Genomic DNA, 22,314 nt, shown 5'->3' with positions numbered 1-22,314 from the left:
GCAGTGGTTCAAGAAGGCAGCTCATCCCCATCTTCTCAAGGGCAACTAGGGACAAGCAATAAATGCCCAGCTAGTGACACCCATGTCCTACAAATTTTTTTTTATTATTCCTTTTTCTTATAATTTCTTTACACCAGCAAAAAAAGAGATATATTCCTGTAATTTCTCTATGATCTATTACAGGATCAGCACTCTCCTTCTCTGTACAGAATATGGTAATGGAAGCAAAAGGGGGAAGAGTTGGTATTCCAAAGATTGTCGTGATGATAGTGACTGACACCTCTAAAGATGATGTCGGTAGGGCAGCACAGGAAGCAGTGATAACAGGTAAGTCAATGTCACAAATATTAATTGCACTGAAACCAGATTGCCCTTTCAAAGGTTCAGTACCTAGGAAGAGCCACACTGTTGAGGTTGCAATCTTTATCTAATCTGTGGCACTGCCTTCCTCATGGATACGTATAAAAGATCCTGTTGCCCTAATTGGCAGAAGAGCAAGGGAGTACTTCTTCAGTGTTCTGCCCAATGATTACACCTCAATTAATAAAGGTAAAAAAGAAAAGTTACATAGTCTGACCAGACCAGAGGCCTGCTGTCTCATTGCAGAGAGACAACTAGTGGTGGTTTATCCTTTTATAGTAACCTCAGCCAGTGTGGGAATTGAACCCATGCTATTGGCATCCTTCTACCAACACCACAAGAGGAAAATAACTGGTCATTATCATATGGCTGTTCAGCTGAGCTCAGGTTGGCATTTTGTACATTGCAACAGTGGCTGTTTGTCAAAAAATATTTAATTGGCTATAACATCTGCAAATTCTTCTTTCACTTCTGATTTAAAATAATCTCAGTAGCTGCTGGAAGTATTAGTTATCTATCTGCAGCTATCAATATTGATACAATGTTGTTTGATTCATCTTAGTTATTTGCAACCTGACCAAAAATAATGTCAAAATGGATATTGGCCCTATGAACTATGTCAATTATTTAGTTTTAAATTTTATTTAGAGTCTACTCACTTCTATGTTTCTATTCCACGTACAGAGGAGTATAGTGTGCAGCAGTACAGGGGAAACATTGAATTAAAGTTTGGCACCAGATTATTGGATCTCAGAGCTTTTCTGTTCAAAGTGGTGAAATTGTAGTCATGATCAGAAATTATTCAAGGCATTTACAAAGAAAACACAAGCATAATGAGCTTATTTTATCCAAAATTCTATTGGAAGGATGTTGTGAAACTTGAAAGGTTTCAGAAAAGATTTACAAGGATGTTGCCAGGTTTGGAGGATTTGAGCTATAGGGAGAGGCCAAATAGGTGAAGGCTGTTTTCCCTGGAGCATTGGAGGCTGAGGGGTGATCTTATACAGGTTTAGAAAATCATGAGGGGCATGGAAAGGATAAATAGACAAGGTCTATTCCCTGGGGTGGGCGGAGTCCAGAACTAGGTTTAGAGTGAGGGGGAAAGATATAAAAGGGACCTGAAGGGCAACTTTTTCTTGTAGAGGGTGGTGCGTGTATGGAATGAGCTGCCAGAGGAAGTGGTGGAGGCTGGTACAATTACAGCATTTACAAGACATCCAAATGGGTTTATGAATAGGATGGGTTTAGAGGGATATGGGCCTAGTGCTGGCAAATGAGACTAGATTAGGTTAGGATATCTTTTGGACCAAAGGGTCTGTTTCCATGCTGCACATCCCTATGACTCTATGACACTACATGAACATTCATATTAAAATCACTGCCTTTTTCTTAATCTCTTTTATTTTAGGTGTAACAGTGATTCCGATAGGCATAGGTCAAAAACTTGATGAGCAACAACTTCTAACCTTAGCTGGGCATAATCCAAACAATGTCTTTCACGTGGCTAAGACAGAAAATCTTCCCATCATGATGACAATTAGTGATAACTTTATGGAAAAAGTCTGTACAGGTAAGTCTCATAAATCAATATTAGTAAGTAATCTTTAGATCAGAAAAATTAAATGAAATTATGAATTCCCTTGATTAGTTATTAACTGTAGCACAAACAGGAGTAATTCCAGTTTCCATTTCTCTTTCACAGCAACTTTACCTCAGGAATGCATTGATGACAAGGGGAATCGGCGACAGGTATAATTTATTATTCAGAAGCCTTCATACGTCAGAGTATTACAGCCCCATAATTGCAGGCCCACTTGCTCACATATAACAAGGCCCATTTGCCCTATAATTTGCACTGTTTAAATATACACAAGACCTGAATTTCTGCAGAATTACTTCCATACCACCAACATCACGTGGCAGAAATACAGTGGAAACTGTTGAGAAATAGCCTTTCTAGGAGGCTTCCAGTGAAGCCAAAATTGTGATTCGGGAGAAGGAGCAAGGAATGTCTGGATCTGGATCAAGATTAAGAATGTAGGGAAGTACAAACTGTCCCCAGGTTATGAATGGGTTCCATTCTGGAGTCTCTTCGCAAGTTGATTTGAATGCAAGTCAGAACACAATGCAGGACAAAATAGATTAGCTGTACAGGAAATGTTTGCATGTTGAGTCGTTAAAATTACATTCATATATGGGACAACATTCATAAAGTATGAGAATTAACAAGTCAGACATCCATAAATTGGAATTGGCCTTTACCAGATTAGAAAACATCTTGAGTTCCTCCAAGGAATCACGAAAACAACTTCTTCTTCCTTATATATCTACCGAATTCTCTCCTGAATCATTTTCTATTATATTTGCATTGCTTTATATCATCTTGGCCAGTTAGTAAGTCTACAACCTTCTTTTAACTTATATCTTCAGTTTTCCCTTGGCAACTCTGAGGCTGAATTTGAGCATAAATTGTCCATTCCCTTATGTTGAATGGTATTCTGATATTAGTTGCAAGCACACAATTACACTTCAACATTTGCATTATTTAATAATGAAGGCTACCTCTTTAAATTGTTGAAATTTCTTAGGAATTTCTTCGAATCCATACAGTGTGGAAACAGGCCCTTTGGCCCAACAAGTCCACACTGACCCCCCAAAGAGTATCCCACCCAAACCCATTCCCCTACAGGATTACTCTATATTGACCCCTGACCAATTGTGTAGTGATTTATGATGCTTGCGTTGATTGGAGAAAAGTTTCCAGTTGGGGTTAAGGGAAATTATAGACTTACACAAAGTGTGCCATCTGAATCCGAGCCCACATGGGCGGATGGTGCAAACCCAAGGGGGGAGTTTTGTTGCCAGCTGCTAATAAGAGGCTGCCCCAGAAGCACCAGACAATGAAGGAGGATGTTCTGGACAAATCAAAGACCTGATATAGGTGGTTGCTACTGAGGTTGCACAGAGAAGAGAGTACCACTACTCAAAAGGAAAATAAAATTGCAGTAATCGTCCACCTGGTGGTTGGCTGATAAATCATAGAACCATACAGCATGGAAACAAATTCTTCAGTTCAACTAGTCCACGCTGACCATGTTCCCAAATGAAACTTGTCCACCTTTCAGAATCACTTCCAACAACTACCTACCACCGATGTCAGGCTCACAGCCCTATAGTTACCAGGTTCTCCTTACAATGTCTGTTAAATAAAGGCACAACATTAGCAACCCTCCAATCCTCTGGGACCTCACCCGTGGTTATAGATGATGCTAAAATTTCTTCTCGAGGCCACACAATATCCTCTCTAATACCAACGGAAATACTTGATCTGGTCCCAGAGATTTATCCACCTTTATGTTTGCTAAGACTTCCAGCACTTCCTGTTCTGTAATGTGAACTGTTTTCAAAACATCAATATTTATTTCCCTGAGTTCGCTAAGCTCCATTTCTTTCTCCACAGTAAAATATTACTTTAATATCTCTCTCATCTCCTGAGTTTCAACACAAAGATGATCTTGTTGCTTTTTAAGGGAACCTACTTTCTCATTGGTTGCTCTTAACACACTTGTAGAATCTCTTTATATTATCCTTAACCTTATCTGCCAAAGCTATCTCATATCCTCTCTTTGCCTTTCTGATTTCCCTGTAAGAATGCTTCTACATCTTTTATACACCTCAAAAGATTCATTTGATCCCAGTTATTTACAACTAATATATAATTTTTTTAATTCTTGACTAGAACCTCAATATCTTTAGTCATCAATTATTCCTTAATTTTACCAGCATTACCTTTTAGTCTAACAGTAACACAATGCCTCTGAGCACTTGTTGACACACTTCTGAAAACCTTCCAGTTGTCCATCAAAGCTTTACCAGCGAACAATCTACTCTAATCAACTTTTGAAAATTCTTGTCTCATACCATTAAAATTTGCCTTACTCCAGTTAGGATCTTTACTTTTAATGGAAGGCTTATCTTTTTCCATAACTGTTTTAAACCTAGTACAATTATGATCACTTGTCCCAAAATGTTTCCTTATTAACACTTCAGTCACCTGCCCCATCTTATTTCTTAAGAGAAGGTCAGATTTTGCTTCTTCGCTGTTAGGAACATTTACTTATTGATAAAGAAACTTTTCTTGAACAGATTTAACAAACTCCTCACCATCTAAGCCTTTAACACTATGGCAGTTCCAGTCAATGTTTGGAAAATTAAAATCCATAACTATTACAACCCTATTATTCCTCCATATATCTGAAATCTCCCTATATATCTGTTCCTCAATTTCCTGCTAACAATTGGGGGGCCTATTGTATAATCCCATCAAGATGATCATTCCTTTGTTATTTCCAATTTCAACCCATATATTTTCACTGGATGATTTTTCAAAAATATTCTTTCTAATTACAGTAGAAATGTTTTCCTTAACCAAAAATGCCACTTTCCCTCCTCTCTTTCCTCCATTTTTATGCTTCGTGCAGCATCTAAAATGCTGAACATTGACCTGCCAGTTCTGTCCTTCCCTCAGCCAAGTTTCTGTAATATCTATGATGTCCCAGTCCTATGTTCTGATACATGCCCTGAGTTCATCAGCCTTACCTGTAAGACTCCTTGCATTGAAATAAATGCAGTTGAATTGTTCAGAGTTACTTCATTCTCTGACTTGCTCTTGTCTGTCTTTCACACCATTGGCAATATAAACCAAATCATCCTCCGACATTTCCGCCATCTCCAAAAAGACCCCACCACCAGGGATATATTTCCCTCCCCACCCCTTTCTGCCTTCCGCAAAGACCGTTCCCTCCGTGATTACCTGGTCAGGTCCACGCCCCCCTACAACCCACTCTCCCATCCTGGGACCTTCCCCTGCCACCGCAGGAGCTGGAAAACCTGCGCCCACACCTCCTCCCTCACCTCTATCCAAGGCCCTAAAGGAACCTTCCACATCCACCAAAGTTTTACCTACACATCCACTAACATCATTTATTGTATCCGTTGCTCCCGATACGGTCTCCTCTACATTGGGGAGACTGGATGCCTCCTAGCAGAGCGCTTTAGGGAACATCTCTGGGACACCCGCACCAATCAACCACACTGCCCTGTGGCCCAACATTTCAATTCCCCATCCCACTCTGCCGAGGACATGGAGATCCTGGGCCTCCTTCACCACCGCTCCCTCACCACCAGACGCCTGGAGGAAGAACGCCTCATCTTCCGCCTCGGAACACTTCAACCCCAGGGCATCAATGTGGACTTCAACAGTTTCCTCATTTCCCCTTCCCCCACCTCACCCTAGTTCCAGCTCAACACTGTCCCCATGACCTGTCCTACCTGCCTATCTTCTTTTCCACCTATCCACTCCACCCTCCTCTCTGACCTATCACCTTCATCCCCTCCCCCACTCACCTATTGTACTCTATGCTACTTTCTCCCCACCCCCACCCTCCTCTCACTTATCTCTCCACGCTTCAGGCTCTCTGCCTTTATTCCTGATGAAGGGCTTTTGCCCGAACTGTCGATTTTACTGCTCCTCAGATGCTGCCTGAACTGCTGTGCTCTTCCAGCACCACTAATCCAGAATCTGGTTTCCAGCATCTGCAGTCATTGTTTTTACTTAATATCCTACGTTAGCTGCTCCCTCTCAATATTTTCCTCACCATTTTCCAAGGGCTGTTCCTCCCAGCCAGCTCTAACAGTTTGTTAAAATTCAGCCCAAATTTGAATGCAGTTATTGATTCCTAATGCTGCTTCCATTGCATTGTTTACAGGCAGGAGAGAAGTGGATGTTGCTCGATAAATGTCACAGTTTCACGTGCAAAGCAAATGGAGAAGTGGTTTCCACAAATCATATAATAAACTGTGATAAGCTACAGAAACCCACCTGCAGCAATAATCTACCCAGCATCAAAATTGAGGAAAAGTGTGGCTGTCGGAACGCATGCCCCTGTAAGTAGCACAATGAGAATTATTTCCAGAAGGTATTTTGTGGGAGCAGGGACAGAGGCTGATTTGGAACTGGTTAAAAGACATTCTTTCCTCTCTGGATCAACTTTAGCTTGACAGTGCTGTTTAAAATCTTTCACAGAGCTTGTGATGTCAAGAAGGTGCATTCACTGATACGGTGTTCATGACACCAGTTTTATTTGTCTCCTGCTCTTTCTCTTTCATGTTACTTGGATGTTGGTCTTTAGGTCTGGATTTTTGGAGCCTTGCACTGACATCTAGTGTCCATGCAGCTGAGTCCATTTTCTGCCATTTGGTTACAGGGTTTGATACACTGGGGTAAAACCATGACTACAGGAAACTGATGCAGGCTGGAGTAGATTCTGAACTGCAGCAGCTTCTGGATACCTATTTAAAATATTAGTAAAAAGCAGGGCAAGAGGCACAGGGGTTGATTGCTCAACTACACCATACCAGTAATAATTTGTCAGAATCAATTTCATCAGCCTGTAGTTGATTCATATGGTTTCACGCCATTGGTGTTAATGAAGTGAAAGTTATGATTGACAAGAAAGGCCAAATCATTTTAGTTGATCTACTCAGAAAGATCTTGTGGTCTTCCCAATTCAGTCAGAATTCACACAACACCAGGTTATGGTCCAACAGATTTATTTGAAATCACAAGCTTTTGGAGTGCTGCTCCTTCGTCATTTAGTCACTTCACCTGATGAAGCAGCAGCGGTCTGAAAGTTTGTGGTTTCAAAGAAACCTGGAGGACAATAACATAGTGTTGTGTGACTTCTGACTTTGTTCACTCCAGTCCAATACCATGGCTGCCCAATTCAGCACCCAATTTGTTTTTATTTAACAAGTTCAGGCTTTATGCATCCATTACACTCCCCAAACGACTGCTCCACATATTATCAATTTTTGTATAAATAAGTTATGAACCCTTTACTCCAGGACCTCTTTGTTCTCTTTTTGCAATTAAACTGAAATCAATTCTCAACTTTACCTGAAGGTTATTGCTGATTATTTTTGGATGGATAAGTTGAATGTTAGCAAGAAAAGTGGAAATATTCCCTGCTCCTCTTCATAGACAAGTATCAGGGCTGCTTTTATACCCACCCACACTGACTCACAGATCATTAGTTCAATACCTCAAACAAAAAACTGGGACGTAAGTAACATAGCATTGCACAATGAACCTACACTATCTGCTCAGCATTTGTTGCTGTCCACAAACCCAGAACCTTCTAATTTAGAGATATCTTCACCCTTAATAGAACCAGGATATTTTTAAAAAATGTTTCAAACTGATATTAAACAATAATATCAAAATAAGTCTCAAACTTTTCTTTATTATGTCAGTTTCTATTCTGTTTTACTATTCATTTTGTTTTGTTGTTGTTTGACGTAGTGTGCTGTGCCTTCTCTAGATGGCTGACTGACTCTCTTGCATTCTTATGACACCGCTACAATGGTTTGCCAAGCAGGATTCTGGACCAACACAGAGATCCATGGTTTCCAATGTCCTTTCAAGGAAGAGAGAGAGAGAGAAAGAGAGAGAGAGAGAGAGCATTCATAGAGTCCTTAAAGTATGGAAGCAGGCCCTTTGGTCCATTGAGTCCACACTGACCCTGTGAAGAGCATCCCACCCAGTTCCACCCCATCCCTGTAACCCTGCATTCCCTATGGCTAAACTACCTAGCCTGCACATCTTTGGACTGTGGGAGGAAACCACAGCACCCGAAGGAAACCCATGCAGACACCAGCAGAATGCGCAAACTCCACACAGACAGTCACCGAAGGATGGAATCAAATCTGGGTCCCTGGTGCGGTGAGACAACAGTGCTAACCACTGAGCCACCGTGCCCCCATCATTGTAATGCTCTGTCACATATATGGCCTACTTACCCCTTCTCCCCATGCTCAGAAGACATGACTTACATTGGGTAAATTTCCAACAAAGTCAGAAGTCATACAACACCATGTTATTGTCCTCCAGGTTTCTTTGAAACCACAAACTTTCAGACCGCTGCTGCTTCATCAGGTGAAGTGACTACGTGACGAAGGAGCAGTACTCCAAAAGCTTGTGATTTCAAATAAATCTGTTGGACCATAACCAGATGTTTGTGTGACTTCTGACTGAATTGGGAAGATCACAGGATCTTTCTGAGTAGATCAACTAAAATGATTTGGCCTTTCCTGTCAATGAGAACGTTGTAAGCTTGTGTTCTCTGTGACCCCTCAAACATTGATGTCAACAAACTGGCTGATATTATTACCAGCATAAAAAATAAATAATTTGTCATGAAACACATTAGGATGCACTGAAGATATGAAAGGCACAGTAGGAAATCATCCGTAACAATACAACTTTGACATGAATTGGGCGCTCATTCCGTTGCAGGTCATGAACCTACTATCTTGATACTTAGAGCAATAATCTGTCCTAAAATGATGAAAAACAGAATAGCTTTTGTTGAAAAGTTAAAGTTGCTGTTAAACTGTATCACAAATGATCTGACAGTCTTTCCTCAGATACATCATGTTCCTTAAAACTGTGCTGGAATTTGCTAGGGTGGACTGAGAGAAAATATTTCCCCTTCTGGAGCAATCCAGTAATAACAGCAATCGATATAAGGAAGTGACTAATTAATCTAAAAATGATTTAGGACCAATTCCTTACCCTGAAACTCACTACCATATGATGTGGTTAAGGTGAATAACATAGATGTTTTTCAAGAGACACTGCATAAGCAAATGTAGTCGAAAGGAGATATTGATAGAATCAGCTAAAGTAGAGACTTGCGAGGAACATAAGCACCGATATAAACCAGTTGGTCAAATGATCTATTTCTGTGGTGTAAGTACAATCTGACATAAATTACATCTGTTTCCTTCTTTTATTAACAGGTGTATGCACAGTGACTGCAAAAACACAGTTTGCTACTTTTGATGGACGCGAGTTCTCTTTGACTGGGAACTGCTCTTACTTGTTGCTACAAGTTGATGATCAAGAAACAAAAATCATCATTCATAAGAGTCCCTGTCACTCAAACACCGAAGGAAACTGCCTTAAAGCAATTGAAATAAAGCAATACAACATTGCAACCCTGCTAAATGATGATATGACAGTAAGTGTATTCAAGTCTTTCCGATGTGACTAACGGAGCAAAACTATCCATTGTATATGCCACATTTTTTGGAGGGTTGAAGGTTGTGAAAAGGTGCTATATAAATCTATTTTTTAACCATTGAGGAAAGTGTTACTCTGCTGAGTTAATAATTACCAAATTCAGGATGTGATCTTGCATTTCTTGTACATAAGAATTTTAATCAATCCTGTACTCTTTCTTTCCACTAGGTTTCAGTCAATGGAAAATTTGTCTCTCTGCCTTTAACTGTCGTGAATATGGATGTCATTGACCATGGGTCCAACAGCTTTCTAGCAAATATTCCAGATTTGGGAATAGCCCTTGTCTATAGTCCATTTAGCAACCTTTTCATTCTTTGGGTTTCTCCGACACTGTTCCTCGCCAGAGTATCTGGGCTTTGTGGTGAGTGGTGAAGAATTGTGGGATAAACAATGTTCTGTCAAGGCCTTTGTAGATTTTGTTAATCGATATAATGTTGTATTTTCGCAAAAAAGCCTGAATTCCAAGGTATCGAAATATGGGGTGATCTTTGATTTAAAGATATCGCTCCAGTAGACTGGAAGTTGTAAGAGTACAAAGCAGACCTATGACAGGTACACAACAGACTTTTGGGAGGATAGCCTGAATGTTGGCCTATGGGTCAGGAACGCAGAGTTGCTACAATTCCCAGTTTTGCAAGCCCTAATCAATGAGGCAATGTCCCAGAAAGTTGGATTTTCATTTCAGGTACTGGGAATCTTCCTTGGAAAGGGTTCAAGTCAACCACTGGGAAGTGCAGATGGGCTGGACAACAAGTTGGTAAAAACAATGACTGCAGATGCTGGAAAGCAGATTCTGGATTAGTGGTGCTGGACGAGCACAGCAGTTCAGGCAGCATCCGAGGAGCAGTAAAATCGGTGTTTCGGGCAAAAGCCCTTCATCAGGAAGTTGGTCTATTTCTCCTGCACTTCACCAAACTTAGATTTAAACAAAAAAGGAAAACTAGTTTTCCATCCCTCACTCCATCCTCTATTCACTCCCCATGAATTATCCATGTCAATCTATGCTCCTCACCCATCATGCCCATTGGCACCTCAGCCCCATGCCCCTCTACCCTATCCCTATTGCCCTTTTTATAGTCCTTATGCTAATTCAGTACTTAAACATGTCAACTTATGAGCACCTACTTAAGACTCTGTCCCTTACACTGTCCGTGGCAAATCGCCCAGTATCCACCATTGCCTCAGGACCCAGATGAAAATAAAGTTGAGTCTATTGAAGAATTCATTTCAAATCTCATTTATAAAAACACCCATGAACTACATTTAATTACCTTGAATCCTTTACAAAAGCAAGCATTTGCATTTCCATCCCACATTCTGGACTTAATAAACTCTTAAAACCTTTTTCTCAAACTTCACACTGATCGGTACTCCACTGTGATATTAATAGGTTATGAAATCAATCATGCAGCATGATAGCCCCCAAGTTTGTATCAACAGGCAAGTGAATTAAAAAGTACTTTTAGAAAAAAGTACTTTTTTCTAAAGAATTCTTGGTAAATTTAGATATTCTCCAGTAGATGTAAAATGTACAAGTTATGTTTTGGATACCTCTGTAGCAAAACCCGTATCTAACTAAAGACAACTGCCCTATTAACATGTGCAGTTGCTTCCATGAACAACATCCCCCTGTTTGCCCCTGTGAAATTGTGGGTACTGGATTCAGAGGTGGTACTTCCAGATTCAGCTTTCAGTGCCACTTTCACTGAGATGGAGACCCCCTCTTTAGCTGTACAAAATGCTGGACCTATAAGCAGACTAAGTATGGAGTCATATTAGACTAGGCAAAAGTGAGGACTTCAGATGCTGGAAATCAGAGTTTAGAATAGAGTGGTGTTGGAAAAGCACAGCTGGTCAGGCAGCATCCAAGGAGCAGGAAAATCGATGTTTCGGGCAAAAGCCGATTTTCCTGCTCCTCGGATTTTGCCTGACTGGCTGTGCTTTTCCAACACCACTCTAGTCATATCAGACTGTCAGGAGCATACTTCTTAGAATTTTATCTTATTACTTCTACTTCACCCAGATTACAGCATTAATGCATGTGTTCGCAAGGTTATGCAGTCTATTCAATTGGATGAATTTTTCTTGTCCTTATTTTCTTATGTTTCAATGTTCTGTTTTCAAGTTAACTAACATTTCTATCCTCATTTATATTCTAACTTGAGAGAACTTATTAAATTACCACTGAATATCACCACCTATCCTTATTGTACCAAAATTGAGTGCCATTTGTAGACTAGTTGACAGGATCTATCTGAAACCAGCCCATTCTTCCCCTGGGGAAGACGCTTGCATGAACTGAATGAGAGCAATCAAGCCTGAAATCAGAAGTTCATCACATATGCCGAGATCCCAGGGTGAATTGTAGAGTACAGTAGACTTAAATAAATAAACATAATCCCAACAGTGTAGGAAGTGACTATTTAACCCTTCTAGTCCTCTGCAAAGCATCCCACCTAATCCCCATAGACAATCCACAATATGGGCAAGTTAGCAAGGCCAATCCACCTAACCTGCATATCTTTGAGAGGAAACCCACACAGACGCAGGGAGAATGTGTAAACTCCACAAAGGCATTTGCCCTAGGCTGGAATTGAACCCAGGTCCCTGGTATTGTAAGGCAATAGTGCTATGTACTAAGCCAGTATGCCACAAGTTTACATGGCTGTGCTTCTGATTTTGATCCACTGCTGAAATGATCTTATTGAACAGTGCTGAATAATGTGTTGGATTTGAATAACTTTGAAATTTTGCTCAGTTAATGAGGAAAGTAAAGAGGATATGGAGTCATGACCCTGATTTTCGTTGTTCCACCCCAGGCCTCAAGGTCTGCAATTCCCTCTCTAAAGTCTCTACCTCTCTCTGTACCTTAAAAAGCACTTTTAAGATCTACCTCTAACCTTTGGTCAACTATCTTAATATCTCAATATGTATCGAATGTTGTCTGATAAGTTGCCTGTATTGCTCTTTGGGTTGCATTGCCATGTGAAATGTGATACTTAACTGTTTGGTTAACATTCTAATTAGTGACTTTTTTTATTTGTTTGCATCAAGGTAAATGTGACAACAATCCACTCAATGATTTTGAACTCCAGGATCATTCTGTTGTTAATAACAGTCTCACGTTTATAAAGGATTGGACTCTGAAAGAATCGTCACAGGGTTGCTTTGAACAAGTGCTCGACACATCCCCGGATTGTAAATTAACTGGAAATGAGTGTAGCATTTTGCATTCTGCAATATTTGATGAATGCAGGAAAGTAGTCGATGTGCAACCATATCTCAGACAATGCGAACAGGAAGCCTGTAACAAGAATGATATATGTGACTCCATTTCAGCATATAACTTCCGATGCAATCTTATGGGCATCTGTGTTAAGTGGAGGTCAAATGATTTTTGCTGTAAGTGGACTTTTTTTTGTATTGATCTTACAAGTGTTTTTTTGGATAATTAACATGCAGTGATAGGAATAAGTTACCTCAACACACATTTTATTTTGACTTATTTCTCATAAACTGAACTGTTAAATGTGTGAGTGAAGTATTAAAATGCTTCCATAGATAGCTGGAGGTAAACTCTTTCCTTAGGTGGAGAAACCAGAATAATCAGTTATAAATGTTGAGATTCAGGCCAGGTGTTTGTGCCACTTTTTCTATATCCATAGAGCGGTGGTCCTTTCTGTGGATTGCCACTTTGCTGTGGTGCAAGGCTTGAGTGTTCCTTTGATCCAGAGAGCAATGCCATTGGGGGTTCTCAATTCCTGGCAGGATCACATGACAGTAAAACTGGAGGGAAGGAACCGGACAAAATGCAATCCTCAGTGGTCATCCTGGTGGAAGATATTTGAGTGATACCAAATGCTGCAATGGTAAATGAAGGCTACATCAGTTAGGAGATTTCCCAAGGTTATAAGAATGTATCGATAAATGATAGAAAGATGAAAGTAGATCACAGACTATTAGTGTTGCCAATTGAAGGTTTATTTTTCCAAGGTGAAGGGATTGGAAAATTGAAGTCAGAATTCAGCAGCTATGATGGCCAGGTTAGATGAATTGTTAGAGTTTGCTTCCACCAGACTGAGCAGGAAAGGTCTTAGAGGATTGAAAGTTCTGTTGTTTCACAGCACTGCGGGTTGTGGTCATTGGTAGAGTATAGCAGACCTTTAGTTGGTTTTCCTCTCCCCATTTCCCTTTTCAGAAGCCTCTCTCTGTCAGTGTCTCTCACTATTCCTCTTAGAGTTCTGTTCAAGAATGTGCCTCATCATCTGTCTTATGCAGTTCAAAACTGAAGATAGTTACACTCCTGAAACTGTTGCATTAGTTTTAGTGTTAGTGCTGGCTACTGAACTGCAGATAGTTAGTACACAGGGCTAACTCCTGAAAAGGGTGTGAAGAACACTAAGGTGTAGCTCATCAAATATTGACAGTCTGAAGCCTCCAAACCAGTACGAATTATGATTAGATTACTTTACAGTGTGGAAACAGGCCCTTCGGCCCAACAAGTCCACACCGACCCGCCGAAGCGCTACCCACCCATACCCCTACATTTACCCCTTACCTAACACTACGGGCAATTTAGCATAGCCAATTCACCTGACCTGCACATCTTTGGACTGTGGGAGGAAACCGGAGCACCCGGAGGAAACCCACGCAGACACGGGGAGAACGTGCAAACTCCACACAGTCAGTCACCTGAGGCGGGAACTGAACCCAGGTCTCTGGCGCTGTGAGGCAGCAGTACTAACCACTGTGCCACCGTGCCGCCCATAATTATGCATTATCAATCCGTCAGTCAGGTTCACAAAAATGCACAAAGCAACTGATTGATTCTCATTCGCTCACAGAGACATTTTGCATGTAATTAGGAGGGACCAAGCCTAATGAAGCACAGAACTTGTGGGGTGGGGTGGCATGGTTAGCACTGCAGCCTCATAGCACTAGGGACCTGGGTTCAATTCCAGCCTTGGGCTGTGTGGAGTTTGCATGTTCTCCCTGTGTCTGCATCGGTTTCCTCCCACAGTCCAAAGATGTGCAGGTTAGGTGAATTGGCCATGCTAAATTGCCCATAGTGTTAGGTGTGTTAGTCAGAAGGGAATGGGTCTGGGTGTGTTACTCTTCGGAGGGTTGTTGTGGACTTGTTGGGCCAAAGGACCTGTTTCCACACTGTAGGGAATCTAATCTAAACTTTACCCCAAATTCTAAAACTTCCATAAGTAGAGATATCATCCCTCAGCTCACTGAGATTGGCTGATGATTTCTTTTATTGCAAAAATATAATTATTCACAAAAACATCTATATATACGTACATAGTTGCTGAAGCTGTTCTGTATAGCCTGTACAGAAGAACAAACAAACATTGAAATTTGACATTCCCTGCAGTTCCAAAAATCCCAAGGCACTCTTACTTATGCTGAGCTATATTTACATTCATTTGAGGCACTGAGAAGGTCTGATAATTGAGCGGACCCCCATTGTACTTTGGTAGAAAGACCTTAGACCTTTTCCCACTGTGACTTAATTGCAGCTACCCCAAAGTTTCAATGCATCCCTCAGCATGTAGTCGTGGACCTCAGAATATGCTAGTCTGCAACGCTCGGTCAAGGTCAACTTTTTACACTGGAGGGCTAATAGGTTTTGGGCAGACCAAATAGTGTCTTTCACTGAGGTTGATGGCCCTTGAAATGCATTTGATACTTGTCTCAGCGTGCGTCCCAGGAAACAGCCCGTAGAACACAGAATCCTGCATCACAGAGGTGCTCAGAATGAACTTCAATAGAAACCGCTGCATCTCTTTCCAGATCTTCTTTCCAAAAGCACATTCCAGCAGAAGATGTGTTACTGTCTCTTTCTCCCTCCCCAGCAGCTGCTTCCAGGGCAGTGTGAGGTGGTACACAGAGACTGGTCATGTAAGAAGGATGTGACGGACAGTGCTCTTCTCATCACCAGCCAAGTGATCTCTTGAGTGTCATAGTGGCTCAGTGGTTAGCACTGCTGCCTAACAGTGCCAGAGACCCGGGTTTGATTCCAGCTCGGGCAATTGTTTGTGTGGAGTTTGCACAATCTTTCCATGTCTGTGTAGGTTTCCTCCGGCTGTTCCAGTTTCCTCACACAATCCAAAGACGTGCAGATCAGATGAACTGGCCATGCTAATTGTCCATAGTGTTAAGGAATGTGTAGGTTAGGTGCATTAGTCAGGGGTAAATGTAAAGTGATAGGGTAGGGGGATGAGTCTGTTTGGGATACTCTTCAGAGGGCCGGTGTAGACTTCATAGAATCCCTACTGTGTGGAAACGGCCATTTGGTCCAACGTGTCGTCACGGATGCTTTGAAGAACATCCCACTCAGACCCATTCCCCTACATTTCCCCCTGACTAATGCACCTAACCTACATATCCCTGAACACTATGGGCAGTTTAGCATAGCCAACTCACCTAACCTGCACATCTTTGGACTGTGGGAGGAAACTGGGGCACCCAGAGGAAACCCATGCAGACACGGGGAGAATGTGCAAACTCCACACAGGCAGTCACCCAAGGTTGGAATCAAACCCGGGTCCTTGGTGCTGTGAGGCAGTAGTGCTAACCACTGAGCCACCATGCTGCCCTCTTGGGCTTGTTGGGCCAATAGCCAGTTTCCACACTTTAGGGATTCTTGGTGCTTGTTGGAAAGTTCTGGTGATTCGTCCAAATGATTTTGACTGTCTGCTCAGAGAGCACCCCAACTGGATCTACCCTCTCATTTTCCCTGAGGATGCTACATGCTGGACACTTCCTGATGGAATTGTGGTCAAAGGTGGTTTTCTTTGCACATTTCTCCATGAAGGACAAATGATACAGGATTGCCCAGCTACTTGGAGTGATCTGCAGCATTGAGGCCTGACCCATCATGTTGAACAGAATGTATTTGCATGTGTCAACATAAATGCATGCAAATGGCTATTTACTACATAATTAAATTGTTGTTGTTTTGTCATTGACAGTAAAATTTGATTGTAAATGTGTATATTGAACTTAGCAAATGCATACCACAATTCAGGTCACTTAGCATAAGTGGAAGGAAATACAGAAGAGAGCTGTGTTAAAACCTTAACCACTGAAAGGACATTTCCCATGGTTCTTTGACAGTTTGAACACAGTTTTATAATTTGCATTGGCTTCCTGCCTAAATTGTTATTCCTTGCCTTTAGCTATCCAGTGCCCCGATTCCTTCGTTTACGAATCTTGTGGGATAAATTGCATCCAGCATTGCGATAACCTTGCGACAAAGAACACAACATATTGCCTAGATTCTCCAACTGAAGGCTGCTTCTGTCCAGAAGGGAAACTGCTGTTGGAAGGAAAATGTGTCACAGCTGATGTCTGCAGTCAATGTATTGATGATCAGCAAATTCCTCGTCAGGTATTTAAAGTCAAGTAGTAAGACTGAAAGACTTAAAACCTGCTCCTTTTAAGTATGCAAAACTGTAATAGGCTTGATTCTGAAAATTTGAAATAAAAGAATTTTAAAAAATCTCAGCAGTTCAGACAATAGCAAAAGAGGAACAGTTATTAGTGGGCAATTTTAACCTAAATTTGGCCATTAGTAAACCTGTGTTCTTAGCAGTGTGCCAAAAGATCAGGTTCAAGCCCCTCCTGTCTTGTCTTGGAGGAATGTTAAGATGTGTCTGAACAAGTTGATCAACAAATATTAAAGTTAATGATCTTTTATCATTAAATCAATGTTAGCTATGAATTCTTTAATGATTTAATCAAATGCAATAGCACCAATTTGCTAGAGAGTAAAATTTAGGGATGCAGTCCCATCATTAAAATGTCCTATAAGCAATGTTGAACCTAATAAAGGGATATGAAGAGATTAGTCAGGAAAAAAAGTAATGGCTCATTTTGTAATTAATATGCCAGAAATCTTCAAAAGGTCAAGATTAAAGTCCCTTTTAAAAACACAATATGGTTCTGTGTACTGATGCATCGTGACACCACAGTATCACATTGCAAATCATCCCAAGTCAGATCTGAAGTTTATCTAATGTAAAACATGACATTTTCAGAAGCTTTGATGCACACTCTTCTCTAATACAATGATGCTCACATAGAAGTCCTGCTTCTGGTGCACTCAGTACTTAAAATATCTAGTTCTCAAATATGAAAGTGATTCGATATTTTGGTATTGTGTGAAGTCTGATCACAGTTCTCCGTGAATCCTTGGCAACAACCATGGAGAGAGTGGAGAGAGTGAGAGAGAGAGAGAGAGAGACAGACAGAGAGATGTTCATCATCTTGTAATTTTTCAATGCCTCTGAAGAGACTGAGGCACCAGGAGAAGAGGAAGTGCTAATACACATTGCAGCATTTCAATCTACTTTAAAAGTTAAAAAAAGAACAGATGCCATATAATTAGTTAGGCCTCATAATATATGCTACGTTAGACAAGACAAACAAAAATAAAGTTAAATTATGTACAAGTCTGCCTGGAGAATAATCAGCAATTAACAACAGACCTTCAGAGAGGGGAAGAGAAAGTGATCCTGAGGACATTGCACTGTAAAAAGAACCAACTCAATGGGCCAAATCACTTCTATTACAAGATTTCTTAAAAACTCATAGAGATGTACAGCATGGAAACAGACCCTTCAGTCCAACTCATCCATGCCGACCAGATATTCTAAATTAATCTAGTTCCATTTGCCAGCATTTGGCCAATATCCCTCTAAACCCTTCCTATTCATATACCCATCCAGATGCCTTTTAAATGTTATAATTGTACCAGCCTCCATCACTTCCTCTTGGCAGCTCATTCCATAAGCGCACCAACCTCTACATGAAAACGCTGTCCCTCAGGTCACTTTTAAATCCTTCTCCTCTCACCTTAAACCAATGCCCTCTAGTTCTGGACTCCCTCACCCTGGGGAAAAAAAAACCTTGTCTGCTTACCTTATCCATTCTCCTCATCATTTTACAAACCTTTATAAGGTCACCCCTCAGCCCCCGACGCTCCAGGGAAAAATAGACCTAGCCTATTCAGCGTCTCCCTTCAACCCTGGTAAAATCTTTGTACATCTTTCAAGTTTCACAACATCCTTCCTATAGTTTGGAGACCAGAATTGCATGCAGTGTTCCAATTGTATTCATTTGAAATCAATTTGAATGTAAAGGACAAGAGCATGAAAGAAAAAAAACTAAATCAAAGTATAATGATGTGACAGATGCTGCTGACAGTATAGCAATCCCTTCAAAAATACAATGTAACAATTTGGGACAAGGCAGGGGTTTTAGTAACTGTCCTTTCTTTTTCAGCATTTGGATACATGGATACCACATGACCGACCTTGCCAGTTCTGCACGTGCTTAGACAACAGGCAGATTAACTGCACAAACAGATTGTGTCCTACTGTCACAGGTAAGAGACACTTCACACTACCCGAAACTCTTTATCATCCTTGGGTGCACTGCACTTTGGTGGATATGATTTTATTGAGGTCAAATAGAAGGGCTGGCATTGTGACTCAGTGGTCAACACTGCTGCCTCACAACACCAAGTACCTGTGTTCGATTGCTTCCTCAGGCGACTGTCTATGTGGAGTTTGCACGTTCTCCCCGTGTCTGCATGGGTTTCCTCCGAGTGCTCCGGTTTCCTCCCACAATCCAAAGATGTGCAGGTTAGGATAGACTGACCATGCTAAATTGTCCAGGCATGTGTAGTCTGGGTGGGTTAGTCGTAGCAAATGCAAGATAATGGGTATGAGTCTGGGCAGGATATGCCTTGGCGCGGTGGTACGGACGGTAGAATCAAATGGCCTCTATCTGCACTATAGGGGTTCTACGATTCAACGCATATGCTTATTTGTCACTAGTTTCTTGGGTAGATTCAACTTTGATGATTAGATGCTCGGTTATCTCACCAAACTACTTCACACATTGTGAAATGAAATGCTTTGATCAAGATGGTGAAACAATATGCATTAAACTGGGAATCATGCTGCCACAAAGTTCTACACTCTAGCATCACTTGCAATTAATCTCGTGCTCTCACTAATCTCATATTCCCATCAACTTCACACTATTAATAGCCATAGCATTGTCATTAACCTTAACACGTTCTGATCAACACTGTTATTATTCTCAACATTGCCATTTAACTTCACACTCCAGCTTCAGGTAGGAGAGTGTTTCCTGGACACCCAGAGTGGATGTGTGCCTTCTTCCTTAATTCTTCCAGCAACTTATCCTGCTATGCATCACTTCTGATCTTTTCGTGTTGGGGAGAAGGTGGCAAAGTCTTAATGTCATTGGATCTACTAATTCAGAGTCACTGTGACTGATTGTTGTAAAAACTATCTGATTCAATGTGATGGCAGACCCAGAATCATGTGATTGAGTCTTAATTGCCCTCAAAAATAGGAGTTGAAGGACGATCCATTCATTCCAAGGGCAATTAGGGATTGGCAACTAATGCCTTACCATCAGTGCCTGCACCTCAAAATATGAACACTCCAAACTCAACACTCTAAGCTCACGCCATCACTAACTTCAGAAAGTAGTAAGGGTATGGAATGCTTTGCCTGCAACGGTAGTAGATTCGCCAACTTTAAGAACATTTAAGTCGTAATTGGACAAGCATATGGATGTACATGGAATAGTGTAGGTTAGATGGGCTTCAGATTGGTATGACAGGTCGGCTCAACATCGAGGGCCGAAGGGCCTGTACTGCGCTGTAATGTTCTATGTTTTATGTTCTATGTTCAATATTGCAACCTCACACTCCAGTCATGAATCACAATGCTCATTATCTATCGATGTTACTTAACTCTGTGATCTGCCTGTATTGCTCGCAAGACAACGCTTTTCACTGTGCCTTGGTACACGTGACAACAAATTCAATTCAATTCAATTCAATAGATTGGAGAAGATGGGGTTGTTTTCCTTCAAGAATAGAAGATTAAGAGAACATTTGATAGCGATGTACAAAGTCGAGGAGTCTGGTATAGAAATTTTGATAAAGAGGAACTGTTCCCAGTTTTAGAAAGATCAAGAAACAGAGAGCCCTGAGTTAAGGCTACTATTGACCAGAAACTCAACTGGACTCATCATGTAAACACAGCAGCTACAAGAGCAGGTCAAAGGCTAGGAATACTGCGGGAGGCCTGACTCCAAAAGGCCTGTTATCAACTACAATGCACAAGTCAGGAGTGTGATGGAATACTCCCCATTTGCCTGGATATATGTAGCACCAACCGTACTTCAGAAATTTGACACCATCCAGGACAAAGCAGTCCTCTTGATTGGCACCACATTTGCAAGCATCCATTCCTTCCGTCACCGTTGCTCAGTAGCAGCACTATGTATATCTACAAGATGCACTGCAGAAATTCACCAAAGATCTTTAGACAGCACTTTAGAAATGCACGATCACATCTATCTAGAAGGACAAAGACAGCAGATACATGAGAACACCACCACTTGCAAGTTGCCTGCAAGCCACTCACCATTCTGACTTGGAAATAAATTGCCATTCCTTCACTGTCACTGGGTCAAAATCCTGAAATTCCCTCTGTAAGGCATTGTGGGTCAATCCAGAGCAGGTGGACTGCAGCATCTCAAGAAGGCAGCTCACTCCCACCTTCTCTAGGGCAACTATGTACAGGCAATAAATGCTGGCCAGACAGCGATGCCCTCACATCCCATGAATGAATAAACCAAAAGATAAATGATAAAAGCACCAGTGATGCCATGCAGAAAAAAAACCCCTCATTACATAGTGAATGGGTAGAACTTAGAATGCACTTCCTGAGAGGAGGGTGGAGGCAGATTCAATCCAAACCTTCAAAAAGAATTAGATGATTATCTGAAGACAAAGAAGAAATTGCAGTATTGCAAGGATAATGAAGGTGAGTAGGACTAAGTGAGTTCCTCTTGCAGAGAGCTGGCATGTAGAAAAGAGGCCAAGTGCTGCCTTGTGTGCATGGATCCATTCTAAGATTTAATACGTTGAAACTCATATGCTCAATAACCTGAACACTCCAAACGTATTCTACAAAGAACTGGCAGACATTTCTACATTTTACACTTGTCATAGTCCACAAAGTCCAATCTGCATGCCTTTAATGACGTAAAAGTTTCTTTCAATTGTTGATTGCAAATATTGGTGTTACCTGTTCTTTTCCTCTTTCTTTATAGTCCCCTCATGTGGAGCTTGTGAAAAGCCAACATTACGACGGAACGCTGATGAGTGCTGCCCACAGTATGTTTGTGGTAAGTATGGACACTATCCACACTCACCTCCGTCCAAGGCCCTAAAGGACCCTTCCATATCCATCAAAGTTTTACCTGCACATCCACCAACATCATTTATTGTATCCGTTGCTCTCGATGCGGTCTCCTCTATATTGGGGAGACTGGACCCCTCCTAGCAGAGCACTTTAGGGAACATCTCCGGGACACCCGCACCAATCAACCACACCACCCTGTGGCCCAACATTTCAACTCCCCGTCCCACTCTGCCGAGGACATGGAGGTCCTGGGCCTCCTTCACCTCCGCTCCCTCACCACCAGACGCCTGAAGGAAGAACGCCTCATCTTCCGCCTCGGAACACTTCAACCCCAGGGCATCAATGTGGACTTCAACAGTTTCCTCGTTTCTCCTTCCCCCACCTCACCCTAGTTCCAAACTTCCAGCTCAGCACTGTCCCCATGACTTGTACTACCTGCCTATCTTATTTTCCACTTATCCACTCCACCCTCCTCCCTGACCTATCACCTTCATCCCCTCCCCCACTGACCTATTGTACTCTATGCTACTTTCTCCCCACCCC

At 41.5% G+C, this 22,314-nt stretch overlaps 1 protein-coding gene across 2 annotated transcripts in view; it reads left to right on the top strand.

Annotated features, from left to right (window-relative positions):
- Positions 1 to 22,314, top strand: part of vwf (von Willebrand factor) — a 120,118-nt gene that overhangs the window by 65,355 nt on the left and 32,449 nt on the right. For both annotated transcript variants that reach the window (XM_087999627.1, XM_043713571.2), the window contains exons 31-40: positions 184 to 327; positions 1,769 to 1,930; positions 2,063 to 2,109; positions 6,129 to 6,306; positions 9,223 to 9,443; positions 9,674 to 9,866; positions 12,560 to 12,907; positions 16,693 to 16,904; positions 18,800 to 18,902; positions 21,680 to 21,754. In XM_087999627.1, coding sequence (XP_087855753.1) covers positions 184 to 327; positions 1,769 to 1,930; positions 2,063 to 2,109; positions 6,129 to 6,306; positions 9,223 to 9,443; positions 9,674 to 9,866; positions 12,560 to 12,907; positions 16,693 to 16,904; positions 18,800 to 18,902; positions 21,680 to 21,754 — 1,683 coding nt within the window. The remainder of the gene's footprint in view (positions 1 to 183; positions 328 to 1,768; positions 1,931 to 2,062; positions 2,110 to 6,128; positions 6,307 to 9,222; positions 9,444 to 9,673; positions 9,867 to 12,559; positions 12,908 to 16,692; positions 16,905 to 18,799; positions 18,903 to 21,679; positions 21,755 to 22,314) is intronic.

This window comes from Chiloscyllium plagiosum, unplaced genomic scaffold (genome assembly GCF_037043375.1).
Source record: "Chiloscyllium plagiosum isolate Xiang-an unplaced genomic scaffold, Cpla_swu_hap1 HiC_scaffold_23, whole genome shotgun sequence".
In the NCBI taxonomy this organism is placed as follows: Eukaryota; Metazoa; Chordata; class Chondrichthyes; order Orectolobiformes; family Hemiscylliidae; genus Chiloscyllium; species Chiloscyllium plagiosum.
This window is presented reverse-complemented; position numbering and strand designations above follow the sequence as displayed.